Here is a 12,569-nt window from a genome sequence, read left to right as displayed (position 1 = left end):
TGTGTTTGCAACATTACAACTCATCATAGTTCTTTGAAGCAAAGCACCAGCAACTGCACAAACTAAACATAAAGAGTCCTTCTTGGCAGACCTCCAGTCATTCAAGAGTTTCAAGGCTTGGAGACGAGTCAGTCAGTCATTGCATTTTATGCAAATGGTCCAAAATAAAAGTAAAGTCTGACATTTTTACTGAAGCAAAGACTCTCAGGTTGCACTCATACAGTTTAGTCTGTACCACGCCTTGGAAAGCTTGTATTCACTTTAGTTGGACATGAGCAGGTGTGTCCATGTAGCACAACTGAAAGCTGCTGTCAAAAACCCACAGTGCTACAAAGCAAAGAGAAAGTTAAACTTACATTTTGTCCTGAGAGAGTGCTGTTATTAACAACAAGACAACCCAGTCTGGCTGAGACCTGTCAGCCTATGGAAGGAAGAGTTTTCTGCAAGCCTCCATGTTCCTTGCTTCGTTGTATGTACAGATCATACACAGGAATTTAAAATTGCAGTGCTCCCAACAAATAGTAGCTCAGTGCTCCAACATTCGGAAGAAGGGACTGCTCTCAGGGACGGGGGGGGGATCATTACTCCAACCCAAGATTGAGTCCCAAGCCCCAAGAACGATGGAAGGAGGAGCGTTGAGTGCAAGAGGAACTGACCTGAAAGATAGGATCATTGCGAAGGTGGAAACCTGGACCCTCTGTAGCCGGTTACCAACACTGCATCACGTACCCTCAGAAGGTCTACTTGAAGTTGTGGATGCAGCACTGTGGATGATCCCTGCTGCAACCATCACTGAGGCTAATCAGCTGATCTTGACCACGCTAGCAGTGATCAGTGAGATGCTTGGCTATAAGATGGACAGCCTTAAGGAGCAGTACCCTCCATGGAGAAGGAGACTAGAGGCCAAGATCAAGTTAGCACAGGGAAAAGTAGCCAACTATGGGAGCTGCAGAAGAAGCTGCCTAAGAAGTGCAGCAGGCTGACCTGAGGCCTTGGAAACTGCCAATCAAAGACTCAGAGGCTTGGGCAGCCGCTCGGAGAGGTATGCTAAATAAATAGAAGGCAGCTGTACGAAACCAGCCGAGGTCTATGCCCAGCGGCAGGGGAACAATATGAGAACAGCATAATTTTTGTGTCTTTCAACTGTATTTTTATTTCAGTCACCTGTGTACGTGGACCGTCGCAGTCGAACATGGCCATCTCCAGAGATCAAACAGCTTCTTTGTGTAGACAAATCATCCCCCTTCACTCAGGCATGATTAAGGAACCAGGTACAGATGCTGTGGTCGAGACTGCTTGATGGATCGACACTCTGCTGGAGTTCCTTTTTTCATCTTTCATTTGGTTAATCGCATTTTTAACTTGGATGTGTCTCATTTGTTAAAAAACGCGACCCCCTTTGCACACAAGCGCCTCTCCTTCCCCTCCCGCCTGAAAACCAAAGCTAAGCTGTGAACTGTAAATGATAGTGTAGTCGGCATTTTTAGATCCAGGATGGTTCAAAGGCAACAGTTTCAGCAGCTGAGAGGATGTGCTGCCCTGTCACCATGAATGAAAGACAAAGTGACAACGCCCGTGCTTGTGAATGGGTTTGAAAGCATGTTATTTACCTGAGAGACGCTTTGCAGGGTCATGACTGAAGATTATTAGATGTGAAAGCAGGAGAACGCATTGTTTAACCGTATCAGATGTTCCATCACAGCCAAAGACAAGCCGGGCTGTCAGCAGGTTATCAGAACTCATACATTAATGTTATTAAACACAAAACATCATTGTCATAACCAAATCGTCCCCCCTCTTCTGATATCATCATCCCTACTTTGCATGATGGTATCGATCAATGTCTGGAATACTTTGTTTGTCGAATGTTTTCACTGCCAACTTGGACAGCTCATTTCCTCTTAAATTATAGACCTGTCCTTATCTTTTAATAGACTTTTCTTTTCCTCTCGCCACCGTTCCACTTCATGTGTGGAAACTTGAATTATGAATAACACTCTAAGAACTCGTCTCTCGGTCTGCTGCTCTGTCCATTACTCCTCCTCGTCTTTGTTGCGGTTGCAGTTTTAAGTGTTTACGCTACTCTGCTTGGCATTTAAAGCACCTATTCATTTTCTTTCTCTTTCTTTTTAAGTATAAAGTTCTAAGGTTGCTTTTCTCTTTCTTATGAAAAAGAAAAATACTACTTGGAAAGTCAAAAGAAAGAAGGAAAAGTCAAGACTTCCCAAAATTGCCATTATCATAATTATGATTATTATCTACATTATATTGCCGTTTAGAAAGCAGCGTGTCTGAGAGTCTGGAGCTATGCAAACATGCTGCTGTGCAGTTATGTTTGCCACTTCACTCAGAGTTTGAACATTTGAGTTACGTGCTGCACTGTTTTTCACCACTGTGATAGCCAGTCCTGTCCTAATAATAAGTGTGCATGCATGTATAATTATACTTTGTATGGAGTTGTTTGACGCTGAGAAATACAAGTTAGTTATCTTAGTTTTAGACAAAAAGGAGTAACAGCACGAATCTCCAGCTTAATATCAGGTTATATATTTTGCAACACAGGCATTAAGTGTGATCAGAATCAGAATCAGAATACTTTATTGATCCCTGGGGGAAATTATTTTTTGTTACAGTGCTCCATTATAAACCAACATTAAGACAAGACAGACAATATGCTAACTAAGAATAGTACAATATATACATATATATACATACATACATACATAAGTCACTTATAAATAAATATTTGGAAAAGAAACATGTGTAGTTGTAGCAGCAAACAGTGTGTTAAGTGGATGCGTTGTACAGGGAGATGGCCACAGGCAGGAATGATTTCCTGTGTCGTTCAGTGGTGCTTTTCGGTAATCTCAGTCTCTCACTGAACGAGCTCCTGTGACTGACCAGCATGTCATGGAGTGGGTGGGAGGTGTTATCCAACATTGTCTTTATCTTGGACAGCATCCGCCTCTCCGACACCACCTTGAGGGAGTCCAGCTCCATCCCCACAACATTGCTGGCCTTACGGATCAGTTTATTAAGTCTGTTGGCATCTGCGACCCTCAGCCTGCTCCCCCAGCATGCAACAGCATAGAGGATCGCACTGGCCACAACAGACTCATAGAAAATCCTCAGCATTTTCTGGCAGATGTTGAAGGACCTCAGTCGCCTCAAAAAATAGAGACGACTCTGGCCCTTCCTGTAAAGTGCTGTGGTGTTTTTAGCCCAGTCCAGTTTATTGTCAATGTGTACTCCAAGGTATTTATAGTCCTCCACAATGTCAACACTGACCCCCTGGATTGAAACAGGGGTCAAGTGTTTCCTGGTCTTCCTGAAGTCCACGATCAGTTCCTTGGTCTTTGCCACGTTGAGCTGCAGATGATTCTGCTCACACCACGTGACAAAGGAGTCGATCACAGCCCGGTACTCTGTCTCATCATCCCTGCTGATGCATCCAACCACCGCAGAGTCATCAGAAAACTTCTGAAGATGGCAGGTCTCTGTGCAGTGGCTGAAGTCTGTGGTGTAGAGGGTGAAGAGGAAGGGGGGAGGACAGTCCCCTGTGGTGCCCCTGTGTTGCTAATCACCTTGTCAGACACACACTGTGGGAGACGTACATATTGTGGTCTTCCTGTCAGGTAATCAACAATCCAGGACACCAGAGAAGCATCCACCTGCATCGCTGCTAACTTATCACCCAGGAGGGTCGGCCTGATGGTGTTGAAAGCACTGGAAAAGTCAAAAAACATGACCCTCACAGTGCTCGCCGGCTGGTCCAGATGGGTGTAGACACGATTGAGCAGGTAGATGATGGCGTCCTCTGTTCCGAGACGAGGCTGATAAGCGAACTGAAGGGGATCCAGATGTGGTCTTACTATGGGTCGCAGCTGGTCCAGGATGAGCCTTTCCAGGGTCTTCATGATGTGGGAGGTCAATGCCACGGGCCTATAATCCTGGGGGCCACTGGGACGAGGCGTCTTTGGTACAGGGACGAGGCATGATGTCTTCCACATCACCGGGACCCTCTGCAGACTCAGACTCAGCATAAACAGTTTATGAAAGACTCCACACAGCTGGGGGGCACAGGTCTTGAGGACAAGGGGACTCACTCCGTCTGGTCCAGCAGACTTGCCTGAGTGAAGTCTCCTCATTTGCATCTCAACCTGGTATTGAGTGAAGGTGATGGGTGGGGGAGAGGTGTCAGGAATCTCACAGGAGGCAACATGTGAGGAGAGAGGCTGGCACAGTGGTGTGGCTCTGGATTCCAGGCTGACTGCAGGTGAGGTTGTGGGGGTGGGAGCAGACACTGTGGTGTCGAATCTATTGAAAAACAGATTCAACTCGTCGGCTCTATTCTCACCTCCCTCAGCTCCCCTGCTGTTGGTTGGCCTGAATCCAGTGATGGTCTTCATGCCCCTCCACACCTCTCTCATGCTGTTCTGCTGGAGTTTCCACTCCAGCTTCCTCCTGTAATTGTCCTTAGCCTCTCTGATCTTGTCCTTTAGTAACACCTGGACCTTCCTCACCTCCTCTTTGTTGCCCCCTCTGAAAGCCCTCTTCTTGTTGTTGAGGAGGGCTTTGATGTCCTTAGTCACCCACGGCTTGTTATTTGGGTAACAATGAACAGTCTGAGCTGGAACAATGGAGTCGGTGCAGAAAGTTATGTAGTCTGTGATACACTCAGTAAGCCCATTGATGTCCTCGGCGTGAGGCTCACAGAGTGTTTCCCAGTCGGTCACCTCGAAACAGCCCTGTAGTTCCGCTATTGCCTCCTCTGACCACCTCCTAACAGTCCTGGTGGTCACAGGTTCCCTCCTCACAATTGGCACATAGCGGGGGGTGAGGTGAATCAGGTTATGATCTGACCTACCAAGTGGGGGGAGGGAGGAGGAGCTGTATGCATCCTTGACGTTAGCATACAGCATACAGATGTGCATCCTATTCAATTAAATATATTTATCAGTGCTGTCAATAGTTTAAAAAAATTAACTAATTAATCTCACAATTTTCTGTAATTAATCGTGCTTAATCGCAATTACTTGATCAATAGCCTGGCTGTAATTACATTTTTTCAACTTTATATTTAAGCTTGTAACTGACATTTATGCAGTTACAAGATACTAATAGGGAAGTATACACTAATATATATATTAGTGCTGTCAAACTATTAAAATGTTTATGCAGACTGATCACAGGGGAACTGTGGATTAATTTGGATTAATGATTAAACATCATTTATTTTTATTCTATATTAATCACGTTTCATTTTGCATGAGCAAACAGACTCGAGAAAAAAGGGCAAACATCGCACTTAACATGTTGAACATTCATGTAAAAACTCTGTAAACATGTATCCTCTCTCTGTCTGTCTTGGGGAGGCTTCACGTGCTTGAACGAGGAACCAAAGCTGTGTAAAGGTTCTCAGTGATGTTAACAGGTCTGCAGTTTGTTCCGCGTGGCGTCAGTCGATGTGTCCGAGGTCGACTTCCTGAGGCCCCGATGCTCCGCGAGTGTCCAAGCTGGGTGAGGCGTTAGCCAAAGTGCTAGCAGCATCCTGGCTAACGTGTGCTTCGAGTCAATGTGATATTTTAAGCTGGAAGCGCTTCGGTGAAAACAGAATTCCTTCTTGCACAACGTGCAAAATACCTTATGTGGGTCGACTGTTCCCTCTTATTTTCTTAATGCTAAATTTCCCACGGAGAGGGCCGAAGCGCGTTTATCATCTTCCACATCGAGTTGATTGGTGCAGCTGGCCGTCACTACACACCAGCTGCCCCGTGCGCATGTGCGCAGCTGACTCTACTTGGACAAACTGCCCGAAATGCCTTTATAGAAACATTGCAGGGATTCTGAGTCGCTCTGCACTCCAGGTGTGTTAAAAATTGTAATCCTGTTGCCCGTGATGGCAGATTAATATTAACACGTTAATTTTGACAGCACTAATATTTATATAATCACAACAACAGTTGCCTCGAGGCACTTGTATTGTAAGGTAAAGACCCCACAAGTACGTTCTAATCCTGTAATCGTAGCAAGAAAACAGAGACGCGGGTTTACCATCGTTCATATTATCCTGACAGGGATGATAGATTTTCTGCTGCATGTTTGTCTCAGTGAGCCCACCTGGGTATGCGTGTATACTTCCTGCACGCTCTCGATCAAAGCTGCCTTCTAATCCTTCTCTTCTCTTCTTCTAGGTACTCCTGTTGTTGTGTATAGCAGACTGGATGGTGCACTCAATATGGAGGAGCGGCAAAGACCCAGACAGTTTCTCCATCCCTTACCTGACGGCGCTAGGGGACTTGTTGGGCACCGCCCTGCTGGCACTCAGCTTTCACTTCCTGTGGCTCATAGGAGATCAGGACAGCGACGTGGGCGACTGAAAGCGTGCCACTTCTCCGTCTCTAATGCCCTTAAGCCTTGTTGTACTGGCGGTGCTCCCTGTTGCTGGTCAGCACATTCCTTAACTTCACATCCTGGATGAAACTTTTAATCTACACGAGGGTTTAAAAATTGTTCCTGTTTATTTCTACATGCAAACCACACCGTACTCGTTAAATTTCTGTTTTTGTGTAGCGATTGTGACCTGCATCATTTGCACCAAAGCACTGCTGGTCTTGTTCACTGGAGCAGGAAATCACCAGCCATCGCCCACAAACCTGAAGAAACCTTAACTGGTGGACTCTGCAGCCCAGCATCAGTCAGAGGCCTTCAGTGAAAAATTAAAAACATGTCTTTTATGTGGAATATATTTTGGGGATTGTGTCTGCCACCATGTCTAGTAAGATCAACAAGTGAAGCCTGACTGTTAGCAGATGAACTCGACTGCTACAGACTCGAGAACAGCTCGAGTCTGTACTGATGGTACGAAACGTTTACCTGTGTACTTTTGTTTTTATTTGTTTCATGGTTTGTGTTGGATTTCTCTGTTCTCTGCATATTTAAGGGACGTTCCTCTCCTGTTGTACCCACGCTCTGTGCACCAATCAGCTGTGGGCTGGACATCTGGGGCCGCCTTGTGGTGTGTGGCCTTTTCAGCAAAAATGTAAGCTTCTGTGGTTTGTTTTCAGAGGGCGTCCCCGTGGATCCCACTCTTTCTGATCAGTCTTGTGGAGAGCCACTGCTGTCACTTTTTTACTTTCTGTGTTCTCAGTGTTTTGTGGATCGGGGACCAAAACGTCTGCTCAGCACTGATGTTTGTTTGAATTTAAGTTTTAAACCAAGAATCATCTTCTTAAAGATGCTTGTGTTGGAAGGTGAACAGGGGTCAAAACAGATTATGCCACATTGCTGATAGTGGACCTTTGATTAAGTCCTGACCCACAAGCTTAACAGCCACAACCTACCTGGAGCAGTGCTTGGTGGGGGTGGAGGTGTTGGTGGGTTCTGGTCTTTTCTTTTGTTACTATTCCAACACCTATACTCACAAGACTGAAGTGACAGGAAAGGATCAGGTGTTGTTTAATCTAAGATGTGCATGTTTGGTCATGTTGCAGCTGGCTACTTCCAGGGTTAATGTTTATTAAGTTACTCTGTGAGATTACCAGTAACATACCTGTTAGTCTTGGCTGAGATAACATTACATTTACCAAACATATTTAGACCTCACACCGGAAACCTGACAACTGTAAACGTCAGAAGCTCTGCATAACATTGCATACGAGCACTTGAACGCCCTGTGCAGGGACGTTCAGATGATTAGTGCATGTGCACATGCTTCATGTTTCAAACGCGTGAGCACAGACGTTACTATAATTAGCCTGCGAGTGCACAGGGACACTTTTAATGATACAGCCAGTTTTGAAGTATCAGGAGGTATGAACAGCTGGTCTGACATTCATATATTCAGGATTAATATTTAGCAGGGAGGGTATTTCTTATGTTGTACATCATCTTTACTGTCACAATGTCACGTAAACCTTGGTAACCCACAATGCCAACCACCACACAGCTCCGCCTCCCAGATCAGATCTTGTGCCTGTGTCAGTGCGCCCTCTGACCTCTGTTTGACCTCTCTTCCTCGTGTATGATCACTCTGATGCTGTTTACAATTCCACTGTTTGGAACTTTCCTTCAAAGACCAGCCTGTCCCCGCAGGAACCTGGCAAATGTGGGAACACGGAGCGTTCTCATTACAAGGAGCTCTGTCACCACCGTCTCATAAACAGTGCAGACCGACACGGCGGCTACAGAGTCACAGGTTCAACTACAACAACCGTTCTCTTTGTTGGGAGCCTCACTGCTCCACCTCGGGGCGAACCCAGAGCAGCCTGAGCGTTCGTTGCACCTGTACAAAAATATGAAATACTTTCATTTGGGTGTATTTTGGGTCACTTTAAATAAAATCATCAAATTTTAGGCTAAAAAAAGAGATTTTTTTCGTCCTGTCAATTATGACCCAGAATTAATTTCTGCTTTTTGTTTGTGAGACGAGGTTTGTGAAACAGTGGGACCACTGGCCTCCCACGGTGGATGATCACATGCTGTTTACACGATGAATCATCAGTTCTCAGACTGAACAGCAGATTTCACCTTGAAAAGATTCTTTTTTCTGAATGTATTGTTTCATTATTCAGAGAGCAGTGATTCAGCTGAGTCAGCCTGATGGGAAATCATTCCCTGTAGCTCCTCCAGGAATGAGACGGGAGATTAAACCCACTCGTTGAAGTTATCCGATGTGCGTGTGTGAACGTAGCCAGTGGTTCTCTTTAAACCCAAAATGTGCCTCTCGAGATTTACTGGTTGACGAGGTATTTTTCACTCTGTCACACCATTAATGCAACTTTCTTTCTCCTGTATTGTAACACTGTGCAATGAGCTTCTTTTGTACTCTCAGTTTCTGAAGAGTTTCATTCCAGAACAGCATATCCACCATCCTAACTGTGGGAAACTACATGCAGATATCAGACGCGTTCTCGGATCGGGGCTGTTTTTTGGAATGAAACCCTTTGTTTAGGTTTGTGGCTCATATGGGCCACAAATGATTCAAAAATAATAAATATCCTTGATTTGAAAAGCAGTTTATTTCTGGGTGTTTTTGTTGAAGCATCATATCAAGCAGACTTCATTTTTGAAGTCAGCTTGTGTATCTTGTATGTCTGAATATGCAGAGAAGAAGAAGAAGAGGCACATGTGACATCCCCCCTTTTTAAGTGAGCGAAGCACAATTAAACAGGTTGAGCTTCTTTGCAGCTTACTCCTTTTCATCAGCATCATTGGCTGAGAGAGCAGAAAACAGAGATTCATTTATATGGTCTGCACCAGTTTAATCCCATCAAGACCATCAGGCAGGAAACCCAGCATGATCATATGTGGGTCCTTATGACAACCAAAGAAAACACAGGCAGTGTGAACGTGAGAATATTTGACAGTTACTATCTGGGTGTGCTGTGTGTCACTTCAGTTTTCCTGAAATCTCTTTAATCCTGTTTGATGATGATTAAAAGCATGATGCCAACTGTTGGGTTTCTTTTCTGTGTGACTGAAACCAAAAGTTTTTTCAGAAGCGGGAACAGAATTTCCTCGCTGGAGCGAACTGATAAGAAAACAAGCAGCTCCTGAGAAAACAGTTCCTCTAACATGATGGCAGCGAGAAATAGGATGCAGCTTGAATGTTGATTGTCACAATGCATGTATTTCTTGGAAGCAGGAGAACAGAGCATCAAAAGAAAAGGCGGGGTGGAGGGGGGGCTGCTGATCCTCTGCGTGGCCTGAATTCAAAGTCTGGGATGTATAACTGATGGATTTCCCGTATCTCTTTGAACTTGGTGAGGAGCATCCCAGCAGTCTTCACAACTTTCCAGGATTGTCAAGTCGATTTTCTTGCCCTTCATGTGATCAAGCTCAGAAGCAGCAGATATAGATTATTTATGTTTGTGGATTTTCTTTTGCTGGCTGAGAGGATTAGATCAGATGTACTTTAGATGAGGGGTTTGCATCGACTAACAGCACAAGCACACAAAGAAAGGCTTGTTATGCCAGTCATGCATCAGGGTGCATTGTTGAATTATCTACGGGCAAAGCTTTGATTCATATGCAGTTTAACGACGCACCTCTGTGAGAGTCTACATTGTTCCTTTTTAACAAGGTCGACTGGGACATTTTGCTAGCCTAATAAACTGAATGGTTATAGCTTGTGGCTATGTACACCTTCTGCAGGCTGCTAGTTGAGCAACATTGACCCAGCAATAAAGCCTCCAGCCCCACCACGCTCTTTCAGTCAACCCACAATACTCGGTTAGCTTGGAGTGTGTTAGAATGAAGTGTGGCATGGCTGGCAGCCTGCGTGTGCATCACTGAGCTGCTACCTGAGGATGTCAGGGAAACAATAGATGCTTCATACACCATAATTGGAAACACATTTTTCCAGAGGCCTGTGCGTCCTGCTGTTTAAGCTGAGGTGACTGTTGAGGGGCAGCTCACATCACAGGTCATTATTATTATGTATTTTCTTTAGCCAGCTAGATTGTTTTGGTAAAAAATGCCTAACTTTTGGAAACGGCCACTTTGAAATTTACTTTTTCATTTCACTGTGTGAAATTTAATGTAGGAGCCATTTCCTGTCTACTGAACTACAGCCACTGTGTAACAGCGTGCCTCTACCTGTGTTGGGGAGCTCATTATAGTGACGTTAGAACAGGATGTAAAAAATTCCCATTTCAGCTTCTTTAGTTTGGTGGGTGAGGATAAAACTCCAGATAAAAACTGTAAACTTGTGTCGAATCAAGTTACAAATGCAGATCCATCTGCTTTGGCAGCAGCCAAACGTAGCTAATATTTATCTTTTTTATTTATTGAGTAACTGTGATGTGATGTATAGAAAAAGACCTCAGTTTGGTTCGTGACTCTTGTTTCACTATACTCCCGGGTACAGGAGACATTTCTATAGATCATATCTTCAGAAGCTGGCACACACCAAGGCAAGCCGGAAGCTTTTGGACAGTCTTTGCATCATGAAGCAAAACTGCTGAGACCATGACAACAACCACACCCTTGTATTATGTGGTCTGCATAACTATATGTATATGTTTATGCAAAATCACCTCTTTGCAAAGCTGTTCAGCTCCTAAAGCTCAGGTCATGCAGGAGTGGCCTGCAGCACATTTTTGAACCAGTCATTTAAACTGTCTTTAAGGGGGGAAACAAATAAACAACATTTGAAATTTTCTCTGAACTTCTGACAGATTATTATTGTTCATTCATACATATTAAGATAAATGAGAGAGAGTTCCTGGGAAAAGCAGAAGGCAGTACGATGGCTTTAGTTTCAGACTTAAATTAGAGACCTGCAGCATCTTTATCATCTTAGATCAGTTATTATAAACTGTTTAGATGTCTTTAAATGATTTGTCATCAACTTACACAAACCCAATTTTAGAGGTTCGTAAAAAATCTCTCAGACAAAAGCACGAGTCCTTGTCCTGTTGGATGACTTACCGTTGTGCAAATAACAAATAGTCTCCCAAATACAGTGCAAGCCCAGCGTGGGGAATTACAACACTTTGTGCATTTATCATTTTTACTTTGTAGCAAATAAACAAATTGTTTCTTTTTTCTGGCTTCATGAACTAATAAATGTCTAACATCTTGCACACGTCCTGCTTTTATTTATTACAAAGTCAGAATAACATACTTATCATCTGTTGCTGGTAGAGTGGATCTTTATGTGTAAGGAACAGGACTCCCTTACTAATATTATTTATTATAACTTTATGCAACATCGCACATCAATAACATTTGCACACAAGAGGTTTAATTATTTATTGAATGTTTGAGTATTTTAATAATTAGCAGGGAGCCTTTTGTTCCAGGTCCTGCACAGCTGCTCCTCATCAAGAGGTGTGGTGGTTTTCTGTGAGGAGGAATGAACAGTTACTGGGAGCGAATGAGGTCTACCAGGAAAATGTGCAGAGGTAAAGCTAATGCAAAGAAGTAGCTGCTGAGATGTGATTACTCACCTGTCTTTTCTGTCCTCTCCAGGGTGTTTGGGCAAATATTTCCCCGAGGGTCCGAACATCATTGAAAAGTACCGGGAGAGACCATGGGCTAAGGGAGTGTGGGGAGCAGAGATGCGTTACTGTAACGCGTTACTTAGTAGGAGAGAGTATGAGCGTGCAGCGTTTAAAGCGTGGAAGTACTGACCTTACTTTGAGTTTGATTCCATAAAAAGTGACAAAAACATTAGCGTCCGCTGTTCACTGCGTGGGACGAAAACTTGGTTTTACAGCGAAAAAACCCCTAAACGTCCAGGCAAGCACCGAGTGCGCTGCCACTAGAATGTGACATTCACAGAGAAACTGACCGCTGCGGCACACCTGCACCAGGGCAAACCTCCGCCTGCCCCACTCCTGCTATACAGGTGAAAATAGAGCAACAGGACCGCTGAGTCTTTGACTTTATTTATTTTCTGCTGTGTTTTACTTACACTCACTCTTTCAAATAGATGTAAACACAAAAAATATTTTATTTTATGTGCTGGAATGTGCAGAAAATAGGTTTAAATGTTAAACAAATGTCTTCCAGTCAGAGAATGTTGCATAGAATTTAATGTTTGCTTGGTTAAAAGATTAAAA

General features: G+C 44.0%; 1 protein-coding gene across 3 annotated transcripts in view; it reads left to right on the top strand.

Moving 5' to 3' along the window:
- The window catches only part of slc41a2b (solute carrier family 41 member 2b), a 42,161-nt gene extending 33,145 nt beyond the window's left edge, over positions 1–9,016 (top strand). For all 3 annotated transcript variants that reach the window (XM_085435841.1, XM_085435839.1, XM_085435840.1), the window contains exon 11: positions 6,195–9,016. In XM_085435841.1, the coding sequence (XP_085291967.1) occupies positions 6,195–6,380 (186 nt within the window). In that variant the 3' untranslated portion in view covers positions 6,381–9,016. The remainder of the gene's footprint in view (positions 1–6,194) is intronic.
- The last annotated feature ends 3,553 nt before the right edge of the window (positions 9,017–12,569 follow it).

Source organism: Copadichromis virginalis, linkage group LG17 (genome assembly GCF_057382275.1).
Source record: "Copadichromis virginalis isolate Kocher_CV1m ecotype Utaka linkage group LG17, C_Virginalis_male_GT1.1, whole genome shotgun sequence".
NCBI classification, from domain to species: Eukaryota; Metazoa; Chordata; class Actinopteri; order Cichliformes; family Cichlidae; genus Copadichromis; species Copadichromis virginalis.
This window is presented reverse-complemented; position numbering and strand designations above follow the sequence as displayed.